Raw genomic sequence first — 14639 nt, 5'->3', positions numbered from 1 at the left:
AAATAAATAAATAAATAAATAAATAAATATTGAAGACTTGCTCAACCTTATATTGTTTGTTATTAAAAGATATCTTTCCTCTTAGCATTTAGACTTTTATTAGGTATACACAATGCAGGTATGGTAAACTGAGAATGTATTAAGCCAGAAAAGAAAATATATTTTCATAGTGTAAAGAGGTTGTACTGACTGAGAAGGAGTTAATGTGTCACATCCTTCTGATTTCTGCTCCTCAAGAGAAATCACAGTGTCTATAATTTCAGAGGCATATTCTGAAGACTGTTACATTCTGATTTCTCTGCTGAATCTTTGAGATGTGTGTGGGAATTTTCATTCCTAGCAAAATAAGAATGGACCCGTTATAGTATCAGGTTCATTTGATTTTTCAAAAGTTGGGAGAAATATGCAGATTGTTTCTGAGGCTCTCCTTTGGCTCTTCCTTGTTAGACAGATGAAGGAGAGCAGTCTGGGCTGTGTTCAGAATGTATCTGCAATTGCTTTTTTCTCGAGTTCTCGGCGGTATAACTTCTACAAGCCCTTTCTGTGTGTATTTGCTTTTCTCATCCCCAAATACTACATTTTTCATAAGGAAGCCAGTTTTGATAATTTCCAAAAAGTGGCATTATAGCGGAATTTGTGCCTCTTGGAAAAAAACTGCTTCTTTACAACAAAATAGAACCTGCTTTTCATATCTGAGTTAAAATATTCTGATGCAACTTTTTGAATCATATTATTGAAAAGATTATAATGCTATTTGTAAGACTGCTTATCTACTAAAAATATAATTTTGATTTTTGCATTAATTCCTGAGTAGTCAGTTTATATTTTTAGATTGTTTTGTGAATTGGGATCTGAGTATAAAGTGGTTCTCAGCACATTGGTGATAATGTTGAATATCTTCTTCAAATAGCAGATACATGCATTTCAACAGTTTTTTGGACCGTACCACAGTTAATAATTTCTTTACAAGAAAAAAATGTATGTTTTTTTAAAAATTACCATTATTTTCTCATCTTATGTTCTGGCATTTAAATTATGAAACTTCATCTCGGCGTGTAGACTTACCTTGTGTTGCCAAGAGGAAAGAAGTGGCTTTTCTGCAAAGCTAAATAGTTTTTACTTTATTGTCTGCTGTGAAACAGCTGCTGATACCAGGAAAATGCCGTCTCATCATTGGGCCTGGGGTGTCCAAAAGAGGCAGGAAAAAAATGACTGTAGCTCCCTGTATGCCCTGGTACTCTCTTCCTTTCTCTCGTTTTCATCACGGTGAAGAGCAGGAGAACAATATTCTGCAATTAAGGATTCCATTAAGTTGAAGAAAAGAGCAAATGGGGGATGTTTGTTCTCCAAGCTGAAAAAATTTGTCTGGGGTGGGGGGGATAGTGGTAGTGGTATAGAGAGAGGTGGGTGGAGAGACGAAGTCAGGGCTGTTTGTTGAATATACAGTTAAGGACTGTTACCATCCTAATTAATCAAGTTAGAAATTACAGCTGTAGTCGGTTTCCCCCCAATTCTTGTTATCAATTTTCTTCTCTTTTGAGACAAAGCAAATATAAATTTTGTGTTCATTTGTCATTCGTTCTTTGACTTCAGCATCTCTGAAAATAACAATGTAGCACAAAAGCCCAGTATTTACCTAGTTGTAATGTGGGTTGCCATGGTGTTTTGCAAATTATTGCAATTATGTTCACCATGCGAGTCGCCCTTGGTAACTGGCGAAAAAACTGATAATCCTGTTTTGAACAAAAGGTCAAATTGCTGAATAGAAAGTCTTGATTAACTAAAAGATGTACAAAGTGGAATTATTTCCTACCATTCAGAAATAGTTCTTGATCGGGTTTGGGGGAGGGGGTGAGTAAGTACATCTGATTACTGAAGTACAAAGCATTGAAAGGATGTTGTCTTGAGCCTTTCATGTAGTCTTAATGGTGGCTTTTTTGTCAAATTTACCCATTTGCGGCATTGAAAGAGGCAGCTGCATTTAAGCTGGAGAGACGGTGCTTTTTCAAGAGTTCAGTGCATGGAAAGTTCTCAGCAGTATCTGCAGTTTACTAGTAGCCTCTGGTCTATTAAAACTGATGTGCCGCATTTGAGCCCATTGCTCTCAGTACTTGTGAACCCCTCTGGCTGATGATCTAATAAAGTGCTCTTACTGGACAATCTCTGATCAGCTACTTAAAAAGGAGGCTGGGGGAGGGGGTGGGAAGGAGAAGCCTCACAGGCAGTCAGACTTGGTGCAGGCCAGGCCGGAAGAGAGAGGAGGGTGGATAGACTGAAAGGGTTGTCACTCTGATGATCTCTGCTGAGGCATTTGTCACCGGATTTCGGTTTGGGTGCTCCAGGTCTCCCAAACTGTGAGCACATTTTTTTCTAGGAAGAAATCTTACTTGTACTTAAAGTTGAATAAGAGAAGCTAAAGAGTATCTTTTTGAAATACTGAAGTCCACCTTGTGTTTGTTTCTTAAATTATGAACACTGAAAAGATACATAATCCTATGTTGATACGAAGCCAAAAGTTTCCCATGTTCTAACCACAGGTCAGATGAATTTCATCTCTTCTGAATCTGGCCGAGCATCTGGGGAGATGAATTTCGGGGGAGGGCTTCTTCGTTTTTGTAATGGCCACCTGAAAAATCAGTTCTCAAAACTTTTGAAAGTGTGTGAAAGTGGCATGAAAGCAAAGCAAACCTTAACAAGTTTGCGGGTTTACATTCTGCATCACCTAGCAACCCCCTGGCTCAGCCAGATCTCTTGTCTACCCTTAGTTCTGTTTACAGACTATTCAATTGGCCCTTCGAAACCATGAAAGATATTCAGTTTCATTAGTACCATTCTCAAGGAGAAAATAATTAAAGTTAAATGAACAAGCATTGCCTAGTGATGGTTTGAACTCTGTTCTGATTTTGAGATGCCCTTTGTGGCAGCTGTATAGATAGTTCAGTTTTAACATTTGTTGTTTGGTACCCCCAAAGCATGTCACATTAAACCATAGTAGCAAATTAGTCGTACTAACCAACAGACAAAAACTGAAAGTTACTTTTAACCCGACTTGAGCAAAGAAAAACTACGAAGAAGGGTCTAGGCATACCCTCCTAATTGAATTTTAAAAATTTGATTCTAACCCCAGGACATCTGAATTGATCTGTGTGCAAACTGAATAAAAGCAGGGGATTTGTGGAGAACAAGGCACCTCTCCTTGAAACTGATTTATTACTCTCCTTTGAAAGTACACCGTCATAAAAGTATTCAGATTACATAAAAGGCCGTGCGTTTTAGCAAGTGGCTTGATTTAGTAAATGATTCTAATACTACAACATACTTTCAAAGAACTGTTGTGTAATTAAATTGACCTGTTTTTGAAATTGTAGCTTTAGTAGGAAATTTTCTTAAAAATAAACCTTTTCTTTTTCATGTGACCTTTTTTCCCTTGTAAACATATTCCCTAAAAACTCATCTTTGCAAAACCAGACATGTCATATAGCTCAGACCATTTTTCAGAAGTGTTAGTGATTCACGTATATTGAAGGCTCTTGCGGAAACTCTCTTCCCTCATTCGTAACAGTTGTCTGACTATTAAAACAATACATACTTGTAGAAAATTTAGAACATACATAAATAAAACAAGAATATGCCTAAAGGTAACATGATGACGTTTTATAGTTCCTTCTACTCTGTTTTTTTCTGTACATATATTAATAAATTTGAGCCTTGAGTTTACTTTTGAAGTTTATTCATTACCTTGTGTACACAGTTAAGATGATTTTTTTTTTCAAAAGTGAAGACTTCAGAGGCAAGAACAATGATGGAAGTAATGAACAGTTTTTCTTAAAGCTTTTATCATTAAAATATTAATATAAACACTGCTGTAGCCATTTTACCATCTCATTCCATTTGATTCTTTCCTTCTTTTCCTTGTTGAAATGACTACATGCCTTAACTGACACTTCTATTTATAACCATTCATGTTGGAAAGTTGGACATTCATCGCAGTTGGAATATTACATCCCCAAGTCACTTGAGCTTCACATAGGGAAAAAGAGTCTTTTATGAAAAGATTTGTAATACAATAGAGATGAATGGAATGTGGAGAGGGAAATGCTTTCGATTTCTCATATAAAGTGAAAGCAGGGTAGCTATGAAATCTTGCATTCTTATTGTTTGTATTTTGTTAGATCCCTAACATACACAGTACATGGCTAGGTTGCATGAGCTCTTTGTGCTTTGTTGACAGTTGACAGACAAAGCAAAATTATTCCTAAAGCAAGGTACTGTGTACTTAGTTGTGACCTATTATAGCCTAAGAATGTAGCTTGCTTTTGAGCTGAATGAATAGGGAGAGTATTTTGTAGAATAGGCTTGAATATACTAGGAGAGGTTTTTAGCTGCCCATACAGAAAGATACATGTCCTTCACTGAACTTTTTCCCCAAAAATGTGATTTTCCATATAAAGTCATTTTAAGTATATTTTCCCCTGGTTGCTTGCATGGAGACAATTTTAACTGTTCTTGTATTGTCCTACAGTGGTAAAATACAATTGCTGGTAATTGTTGGCTTTCTGTGCTCACAGTATAGCAGAAGATGGCTTGCATAGGGCTCTTTAATGTACCTCAGGTACATCTTCTGATGTACAAGCTCTGATTGCAAATTAAAATAGCGAGACTATAGTATTGGATTTGACGTGAAGCAAAGCAGACTGAGTTGCTAATTTATATGTAATATCCAGTTGCTGAGGTTGGAATTTGTGCACTTGTAGTGCTATTCTATGTGTTTAAATGAGGACTGCTGTTTGCATCTAACCTATCATAACAGTTCGGGAGTGCCCCATTATCCTTTCAGCAAACTGATGGCAGAGTGTGGTCCTTGCACAAATGATAAGATCAATAAGTTTCAAATAACTTGGACAAAATGACATATGACTGCTCATTTAAAGAGATGTCTAACTTAAAAGATCAATTTTAATAATATTTAAAATTCTTTCATTGACCAACAAGGCACTTTCCACTTCTGTTTTATTTGCTAATTTTGTTTAAAATATTTTTGTATTAACTTTGGTGAATAGTTTGCTTATATATTTATTTTTCTGATTTGTGCTTTCATCTCCTACCCTGGCACCTCTCTGAGACTTAATAATCATTCTTTGACATGCCAGCATGCTATAGTGTAGAAGATTTAACCTTAAAAGCAAAATTATGTTCCTGTTAAAACTTCCCCTGGAGATCTTAGGGAAATTTTCTCCTAGTTTTGGGTGCAAATGTGGGTCAGAAAGCAATTTGTTTTTTGATATTTCTGGAAATCCCAAATCACAACATGTCATTCTTGAAAAGCAGCTGTGGGCCCATACTGTGCACTATCTATAAGAAGACCCATTTTTTTTTACACTGGGGATAATTCTGTGACAGAAAAATGTGCCTGCCAGGGAACCCCAGAACATTTATAAATGCTTCTGAGTAAAAAGAGTCTGATGTTCTTGGAGTGCATGTAGTTTGGGGAGGGCATGGTTAATGGGCGCTAACAAAAACTAATAATGATATCTTAAATTCTGAAAGAGCATACATGCGGGCAACCCTTGTCCTGTGACCCTGTCCCTGCACTCCTGGAGAACCATTACAATGTAGACTAAGTCATACATCATGGCAGGACTTTTATTGCTTCAAAATCTCTGTGAATCCTAAAATAAAGCTCAGACCACCCCTTCTTCTCTGTGCTGCTGTCCATAACTTCAGATCAAATCTAGTTTTGCCAAGAAAAACTTGAAGAAATTTCATCTACGTTGAGTACACAGTTGTAATATTTTGCAGTTCAGTTGAGAAACAGTTCCACTTCAGCCCATCATTTATCCATTATTATAGTTTTCCATTTTGTAATAAAACTTCGTAGAAAATGACCAGGATCTTTCCTGGTTAAAATAGTTCACCTTTTATAGTGCATTGTCAGCAGTAGCTTTGAGTGTTCTTCAGTACATTTATTGAATATTTTTGTGAGTTTTCTTGTTTGATCCTCTAAGCCTTTAATAGGGTAATGAATATTATCACCTCCTGTCTTATAGATGAGGAAACTCAGGCTCAGAGAGAGGTTCACTGGGTTTGACTTAAAGTTACCCACAAAATAAAGGAGAGTGCAGTTTTTCCTGCCCTCAATTCTGAATACTTCATCAAGTGTGAACGTTGGCCCTAGACAAAAACACCTCTACCAAAGCCAATGCAGATCCATCATTGTCCAGGGGTTGACCATTTAGGCAGGCAAGACAAGATGGTACAATAAGGTGTTTGAGGGACAGTGCAGAACTGTGTGTGCTTAGTGTAAGGTGGAATAAAGGGAGAAGGCTGTATGGGTTGGGGAGAATTCAGAGAAGAGGAATGGGACTGGTTTTCAAGGAATGGGCATTTTTAGGACATTCTGTGGCATGAGCACTGACGAGGTGAATGTAGGCAAAATGTAGTGAACACAGTGACAAAACTAAGCCAGGCCAATGTATTTGTTCTTAATTGTCTGTGGAAGTTACATGATCGTTGGGTGGGACGGGAGCCCTGGGAAACCACACTTGGCCACTGTTTACATTGGATGTGGGAGAGAATAGGTCAGGCATCAGGGAGGAAGATTCTGTGTAGAGGAGCATGAGCTTGGGTGAACTTGGTGCTGACGGGACCATCCAGGAAAGGCGATGGTGACAGGATGGTGACTGGCTGGGAATGAGAAGGACCAATCAAATATTTGACCCAAGAATATGAAAGCTGCTGTGAATATTGTTTTTCTCCTTTGAATTCCAGGCCCAACCCTTATATTTTTTATAAACTTGCTTTACTGCATTTTTTTGTAGCAGGAATCAAACTCAGGACCTTTTGCTTGCCACGTGGGTGCTGTGCCCCTGACCTGTATCCTTGGCCTAGTATTGTTTTTTTGAGACAAGTTCTCACTCTTTTTTCAAGCTGGCTTTGCATTCATTATGTAGCCCAGGCTGGCCTCCATCTTGCAGTGATCTTCCTGCCTCATCCACCCAAGTGTTGGGATTATAAACATGTGCCATCTTGCTTGGCTGCATTTTTTATTCTTTTGCTTCTGTTTGTTCATTTATTCAAAAGACATTTGCGTGCCTCCCATGCACCACATTTTCAGATCTGGTTGACGCCTGCTTGTGTGCATCCTTCCCAAAATATAAATGTACACAAATGAATTACAGTTTGTATTTAAGGTGCAACTACTAGGAATGCCTCAGTTACAAATGGAAGTCGATCCCTTTTTGGTATGTGCGGACAGAAACCATTTCAGTTGAGGTGGCTGAAATACAATTCAGCAATCAGAACCACTCAGTTTCACACACAGTGATTTTAAGGAATTAATGATGCTACAATTAAAGCAACAAGTGATAGAGCTTTGCATGCTTTGCTATTAGAAAGCCTCCTCTTTTGAACCTTGTAAGCAGAAAGCTTAATAAATGACCTTATTTCTGTTGGTCATGACAGTTTGCATGTGATATTGCATAATAAATTGGCATACCTAAATACCAGGCATCTTTATAGTAGTTCTAAAGGTTTTTAACGGACCTTTTATAGGTTAGACTTCCAGTAAAGTTGATAGAATTTTCTTCCTCCATTAATTGGTCTATATAGCCTTCAGCTATATATTTTCCCAAAATGGGAAATGGAAATAAGTTTAGTGTCTTTTTGTAAGTGGTAAGATTTTCTTCATCCTTTCAAAGTACTTTCAAAGGTCTGATATTTAACAACAGAAATGTATCCTTGAAGTTAGATTTACAATGATTGGTTAATGTTTGCTAAGGAATAAAGGGTTAACCAAAGGGTATTAGCCAGAGTTGAGTTGAAGTAAAGTATATATTGAATATGATTAGAGCCTATTTCCACTGTTGAAGAGTTTTATTTAAAATACACCATGACCAAAAGCTTAATTATCAAAATAAAACAAGAAGCATAAAGAACTACAGGCTTCTGATATTTTTTTAAGCCCCAGTTCCCTTCACACAGTTATCAGCATGTTTAATTTCCATGCATAATAGCACTAGTTATTGTTGTCATTTGTAAAGGGAGATTAACAGATAGTAAGTACAAACAAACCCAAATAAGCAGTGAATAGAGAGGTGACAAAGAAAAAAAGACCTCTTTAATGTTAATTGTAACTGGTAGGAAGTCTAGACAAATTGTATTATCTGTTTTCTATATGACTTGAAAGGACATTTAGTTAGTAACTCTGTCAAAAATAGAGTTGGATATTTGCTTTTAAAAACAGGTGAAATGACAACTTAGCATCTCCCTGGTTGGCAACTCACCCAGCACGTTGTGAAGTTGTAGTAAATTGAATCAATTTCCAAAAACATCTGAAAAGAATTTTAGCTGTTTGAACATTGTGTTTTAAAAATTAAAAAAACAATTTTAACTTCCAAGTTTTGTCCTGGTATATAATAATTTATTGTTTCAGAACATAGTAGTTGTTACCTGTCTGCCTGTTTCCTGTTTTGTTTAGAGTTGAATAAACTACATTTCTTTTGTGGTTGGCATTGCTAACTGATTGCATATCCCAAAGCATGTGATGCATATTTGATATCAGATATAATGTAACAAGCCCAAATGAATGATAAAGGAATGGTCCAGTCCTGCATTTTTCCTACATGGTTTGCTTAAACTATTTTCTTTGTTAACATGCCTAGATGGGTACTTCCCAGAAACAACTAGTTTCATATAATCTTATACTAAACTACATTTAAAATTTAATACTTGTTGCTAATAGCTCCACCCTTGTCTGCTCTACTTCTTATGGCTGAACCAAAGTCCTTGCACTTGGCAAGCAGGTGCTTAGATCACTGAGCTATCTCCCCGGCCCTCGTAAGCACTTTATTTTTTTTGTCATAAGCATTTTGAATGTGTTACACCATTACAAAATCCCATTTTACAGAGAGTGAAACTGAGTGCAGCAATGAAGTAACTAGGGAACAGTCAGTCATTCAGCCAGTGGGGAGGTCTTTCCTTTCTCTGAGTTACACTTTTGGGAATAGCTTTGGGCATAAAACATAGAACTACCTAGTCTGTCTTTGGTCTGTCTCTGTCTCTGTCTCTGTCTCTCTCTGTCTCGTGCATGCGCGCAGCAAGTATTCTACCACTAGCCTATTCCCTCAGCCCATTACTTTCATTTTAAGAAAGCCTATTGTAAGCTGCACTCTTGACCTCATAGCTTTTTTGAGGAAAATGTAAATACACCATTACTGTACATATGTCAGTTATAAATGCATCTGACTTATCAGATACATTGAAATGTATTTATCTCTTCTAAAAAGATGTGAGGAGTAGGCCTTAAGAATTGGAACCAGCAGTTGTCCATGACTCAGAACTGTTGATTCATTCTTTATTCTAGTTCATGGTCTCTTACTGTGTTAACACTTGTTGTATGGTACCAAATGTAAGTGCTAAACAGTACAGAATTACTTTTAGTCCTATTTATATTATAATTTCCTGAAGCTGATTCTTGCTACTTTCCCTTGAATTAGTTTGTAGCTACTTCCAAGAAGAGCCTGTCCTGAGGATTGAGGCTAAGCAGCACCGCAGTGGGTGAGGGCTAAAGAACCTACCTTAATTAAGTGACATTCCTCCGGTCTAGGGCAAAAGACAGGTTAGAAATAAGCTGTAGACTTATACCTTTGTTGACCTCTTTTTTAATCATATTACAGCATAGCTCTTTCTACTCTCCATTTGTTGGCATATGGTATCCTTTCTGGCTAAGTTGTGTTTTCTACCTTCTCCATCTGCCAGATATCCCCCTTTTTCTTCAAGCTGAAACATTTCTATGTCTCAGAATGGTCCAAGGCCCCATGGGTAGTGATGCCATGAGACAAAGGAGCACACCTTGCTCACCTGTATAACCCAGCACCTCACCCTGCAACACCCTGTGCTTACTATGCCTCTGTAGCAACACAGGCAGTACCAAAGCCCATGAACACTGGTCTCTTCCCCATTTCTGAAGTCTTGTTCTCCTTGTTAAACAATTATAATGAATATAATAAGCCAGTTGTGGCACCACATGTCTTATAGTTCCAGAAGTCAGGAGGCTGAGGCAGGAGGATTGCTAGAAGTTCAAGGCCAACCTGAACTACCTAGTGAGACCCTGTCACACACAAAAAAAATTGTAATGAATATATAATGCTGATTCAAGACAGTAGATACACCATATTGCATCACTATGTGCAAATCAGATAGGAACAAGAAGGGAAAGTGAAGGAAAGTGAGAAGAGGTTCTAAAGAACAGAAAAATGGATAATGGCTGCTTCTAACTTCTGGAAAATGGTGATCTTTTCAGTTAGTCCTTGAAAATATGGCAGCCAGTTTTATGCCTCCAAAAACATGTATAGAAGAATCTGTTTCAATTTTAAATGAAATAATTGCTTGACCTTTTTTCTTTTATATCAAGAATACTCATAAGCACTTTTGGGGGCTGGAGAGATGGCTCAGTGGAATAAGCGCTTCCCTGGCAAGCGCAAGAATCTGAGTTCAATTCCCGGTTCCACCAAAAAAAAAAAAAAAAAGATTCCATAAGCACTTTTATCTTTTATTATTTTTGTATTTTATTTGGTTACAGGGTCTCACTATGCAGGTAGTGATCCTCCTGTCTCAGCCTCCCCAGCACTGGGATTATAGGCATGTGCCACCATGCCTGGTTTTGGTGGCCGGCTTAGCGCAGGGCCTGCATGGCATGTGGTACTAGGGATTGAACCTGGGTCCTTGCACTTGGCAAGCAGGTGCTTAGATCACTGAGCTATCTCCCCGGCCCTCGTAAGCACTTTATTTTTTTGTCATAAGCATTTTAAATGTGTTACACCATTACAAAATCCCATTTTACAGAGAGTGAAACTGAGTGCAGCAATGAAGTAACTAGGGAACAGTCAGTCATTCAGCCAGTGGGAAGGTCTTTCCTTTCTCTGAGTTACACTTTTGGGAATAGCTTTGGGCATAAATCTCATTAACACATCCAGATTATAGGGTAACTAGAGCTATAGCAGAGAGTGTAAAGAATATTTGAATCAAATGAGTTTAACAACAGAAGGTCTCATTATTTGTGTTCCTTGATGGTGATAAGAGTGATGTTTTCTCTTGTCTCTCCAGGGCTGGTTGCTGTGTGAGGAGCCAGCGTGTCGCAATCGAACTCGGCACCTTCCCCTTCAGTTCTCCCGAAGTGGGCCTCTTTGTCCAGCCTGCATGAAAGCTGTACTAAGACCAGAGGTAATGCTCTCTAATGCTAAAGAATATGCCAAAAGGGAGTTCAGGCTGTTTTCTTTTCCTTAGTTCTAGGAAGTAGACACTATGTATTTGCCCTGTGGAAATGCCCCACTACTACATGTTACGTATTTTTGAATATCTGGACTTCAAGATACATGCTTTTTTATGATATGTCATGAACAATCCTATATTTACATATAAGAGAGAAACTCATGGACTATAATAGTGTCTCAGTTTACAAACTTGATTCTTTCCATAATTCTGGTCATAAATAGAGCTGGAGGAGAATCAAATTAAATTCAGGGTTTAGGTTCAATGATAACGTTATGGAGAACTTTGATTTAGTTCTCGTCCACTTCGCCGGAATTGTAGAAAGACTTGAGTTTGTGAACTGAGGTACCACCTTACTGACATCCCTTTGGTTACAACTTGGGAATTATAGCAGAGGTGCCACTCCTTTTGTAGACACTGCTATTATCTTCAGGCTTGGTGAGGACCCTATTTGTAAGAGCCAGGAAGCCTCTTAAATCTATCCCTTAAGGGTGTATTTTATAGGGCTTTTTTCCCCCTTCATTGAGATAAAGTTGTTTATGAAGCTGCTTGGATCAGTGGTTCTCAAGTTTTTTCCCTACCGTAGTCCATACATTTGAAGGCTAAGCTCAGATTTAGGAACCTTCATGCAGAGGTAGAGTTCTAGAACAGAGTTTTGACTTGAACTCTTTTCACTGAAAATGATCAGTATGTGGCCTTTTATTTTAATTTTAGGGTAACATTTCACAAAATTTGATGGGAAGTCAGGAATGCAAAGGACTACCACCATAGTGTATTCCCTGGGTTGCCTCATTCATTTACATGTCCATCTTTGTATTTTAGTGGTTGTGGGTGACAATATTCCTTTGTATTTTGTTTGTCTTCTATCATGTATTTTTCTTTTTGCTTTTGTATTTAGTACAGGGGCTACAGGGTCTCACTATGTAGTTCAGACTCATAGTGATCCTTCTGTTTTCAGCCTCCCAAGTGATGGGATTACAGGCGCACGCCACCATACCCAGTCTCAGTCACTGTCTCAGTGCGCCTCAGGGGCAGGGCCAGCTTGGTACTCTAGGGATTGAACCCTGGCCACTGCATTCTGCCTAAGCAGGCACTTTAGTCCCCTGAGCTATCTGGCCAGATCTAATTTTTCTGTGCTGCTACTTCATTTGCAGTACCAAAAGTCGTAAATACCACTTTATACTTCTCATTGGAATATATATATATATATATAACAGAAAGTACAAAGTTTATAGAATTAGTCTAGGAAAGTCACCCAACAAACAGTGGTAACAACAAATAGCAAAAGAAAACTACCTCTGGGAATGGGAAGATATTTCCAGAGCTTCCATGTTAAAATTTTAAAATGCTCACTTTTCGACAAAACACTATGAAACGTACAAGAAACAGAAAACTACAAATCATACATAGGCAAAAGAGCAATGTATATAATTTGTTCCCCAAAGAAGCCTTGAACAGTAACATAAGCCAATCATCCCTAAAAGACAGAACTCATTGTCTAAAAGCAGCAAAATACCAATTTTCTGATGCATGGGGAACATTTGCTGGATAGACCATATGTCTGACAATTGAACATTTTTATTTAGGCTACTTTTCAGTATCTTTTTACTGGAAAATTTGTGGTAAATATTTGGGGATTAAATAATTTTTTTTCTTTGAAATATTTCTTTAAAATAAATTCTTACCAGCAGTGCATATGAAAGTACCTTAGTATAGCGTAGTCATGATTCATCATGCCAAGTTGGCTTCTTAATGAGTTATCCTAGTTTATTCTGTACACTCATCCTTTATGAGTATATGACTTTTACACAGACTTTCAAGCATTTGGACATTATTTTTAATTTACTTTTAACCAGTTTGATAAGTATTAAATCTTCCTTGCCTTGTTTTTGTATACCTTTGGTAATTAGCAAAATAAAATGTAGGGTTTTTTTTTTAATGTGAAACTTGTGAGAATTAGCTTCTGTAGTGAATTCTTTTTACGTCAGTCTTATCTCAAGACTTGCATCAGCAGGAATAAAAAGAGAACAAAAGTGTATATATTTAGTGTGACTCATCAAAGCAATTGTAGGCTCTAGGGGAATCACCTTACTTCATGAAGTAATGCTGCCTGTGAGACTTTTTAAATATCTAACTCATCAAATCAAGTTCACAGAAAATTGAATTATTTCTGAGAAAGTCAGCCCGTTTTATGATTCCTTTCTTGAGAGGAGGTAAAAATAACATATGATGATGTTGCTGGTAGTAGTTTAATAGATTATTTTTATGATTTCTTATTTTTTAATGAGTGAAACAGCACAGACATTTCAGTGATTTGATATTTTCTTCTTTGTCCTTTTTAAAACTGGAAGATTTTACAGATATTTCTCAAGGTTGTGAGCTACTTTTCCCAGAGATTCTGTGGATTAGCTGAGCAAGACATGACCCTCTAGTTTTGGAGCTTCCTGGTTAGTGATATTGTCCTTAGTCTTTTGTCATGGGTTCCTTCCTCAAGGTGCTGCTCAGCTCCCTCTTCTGTACTCCATTTGAGTTGTTATTGACGAGTGGGGAATTTCCTTATTTGTGAGAGTCCTGAGCTTTTTGATAGAGAAAAAAAAATGCATCTTTCCGGAGAAGCTCCTAAAACAGTTGTACAATATTCAGAATAGTTGTAATGAGTTTTCCAGAGTATCTATTTCACAAGATTTTATTCCTTTAGTTCTTAAACTCTCAGTTGGTGGGTCTCAAAATACATTACTCACATATAATTATTTATTAAACACTCCCTACTCCTAGGCATATTGCTGATCCTGGGAGCAAAGTAAAGAAAGAATTGTTCATTATTTATAAAACTAGTTTAACATGTATAAAATTGGTATATGGGCAGTATAGGCTTTTCTAAATATCTGTTTGGGCAAAACACCGTACATTCCTACTATTAGACTAGTGAGCATTTTAAGGTGTTCAAGTTAGTGATGGTAAAGCACTAGCCTATGTGTTGGTCTCATCCTCATATAATAAATCCATTTTCATTTAGTCCAGTTTGCTAGTGACTTGAATACTTTCCAGAAATTACTTGAAGTATAAAGGCTGGCTCTTCTTTTAGCTCACATTGCCAGTTACAAGAACAAATCTGGGACAGTTTTGTCCTCCAAGTTTTAGATAGCCCATTTCTTTTCTCATTTACTTGTTTTTTATGTCAGAAAAAAAATCATGCATTTAGCAGGATACAGTTTGCTGCTTACTTTAAATTATTAATTATTTTCTATTGTGTAGGTAGTGCCATTAAATAAAGAAATGAAGCCGGGGAGATGGCTCAGTAGGATAAGCGCTTGACTGGCAAACGCAAGGATCTGAGTTTAATCCCCGGTTCCGCCAAAATAAAAAAAAAT

At 37.3% G+C, this 14639-nt stretch overlaps 1 protein-coding gene across 2 annotated transcripts in view; it reads left to right on the top strand.

Moving 5' to 3' along the window:
• Pola1 (DNA polymerase alpha 1, catalytic subunit) overlaps positions 1-14639 on the top strand; it is a 345612-nt gene that overhangs the window by 214749 nt on the left and 116224 nt on the right. For both annotated transcript variants that reach the window (XM_023715420.1, XM_023715421.1), the window contains exon 35: positions 11104-11220. In XM_023715420.1, coding sequence (XP_023571188.1) covers positions 11104-11220 — 117 coding nt within the window. The remainder of the gene's footprint in view (positions 1-11103; positions 11221-14639) is intronic.

This window comes from Octodon degus, unplaced genomic scaffold (assembly GCF_000260255.1).
Source record: "Octodon degus isolate 3935 unplaced genomic scaffold, OctDeg1.0 scaffold00041, whole genome shotgun sequence".
Taxonomy (NCBI): domain Eukaryota; kingdom Metazoa; phylum Chordata; class Mammalia; order Rodentia; family Octodontidae; genus Octodon; species Octodon degus.
Note: the sequence above shows the minus strand (reverse complement) of the source record. Positions and strands in the feature narration are given on the sequence as shown.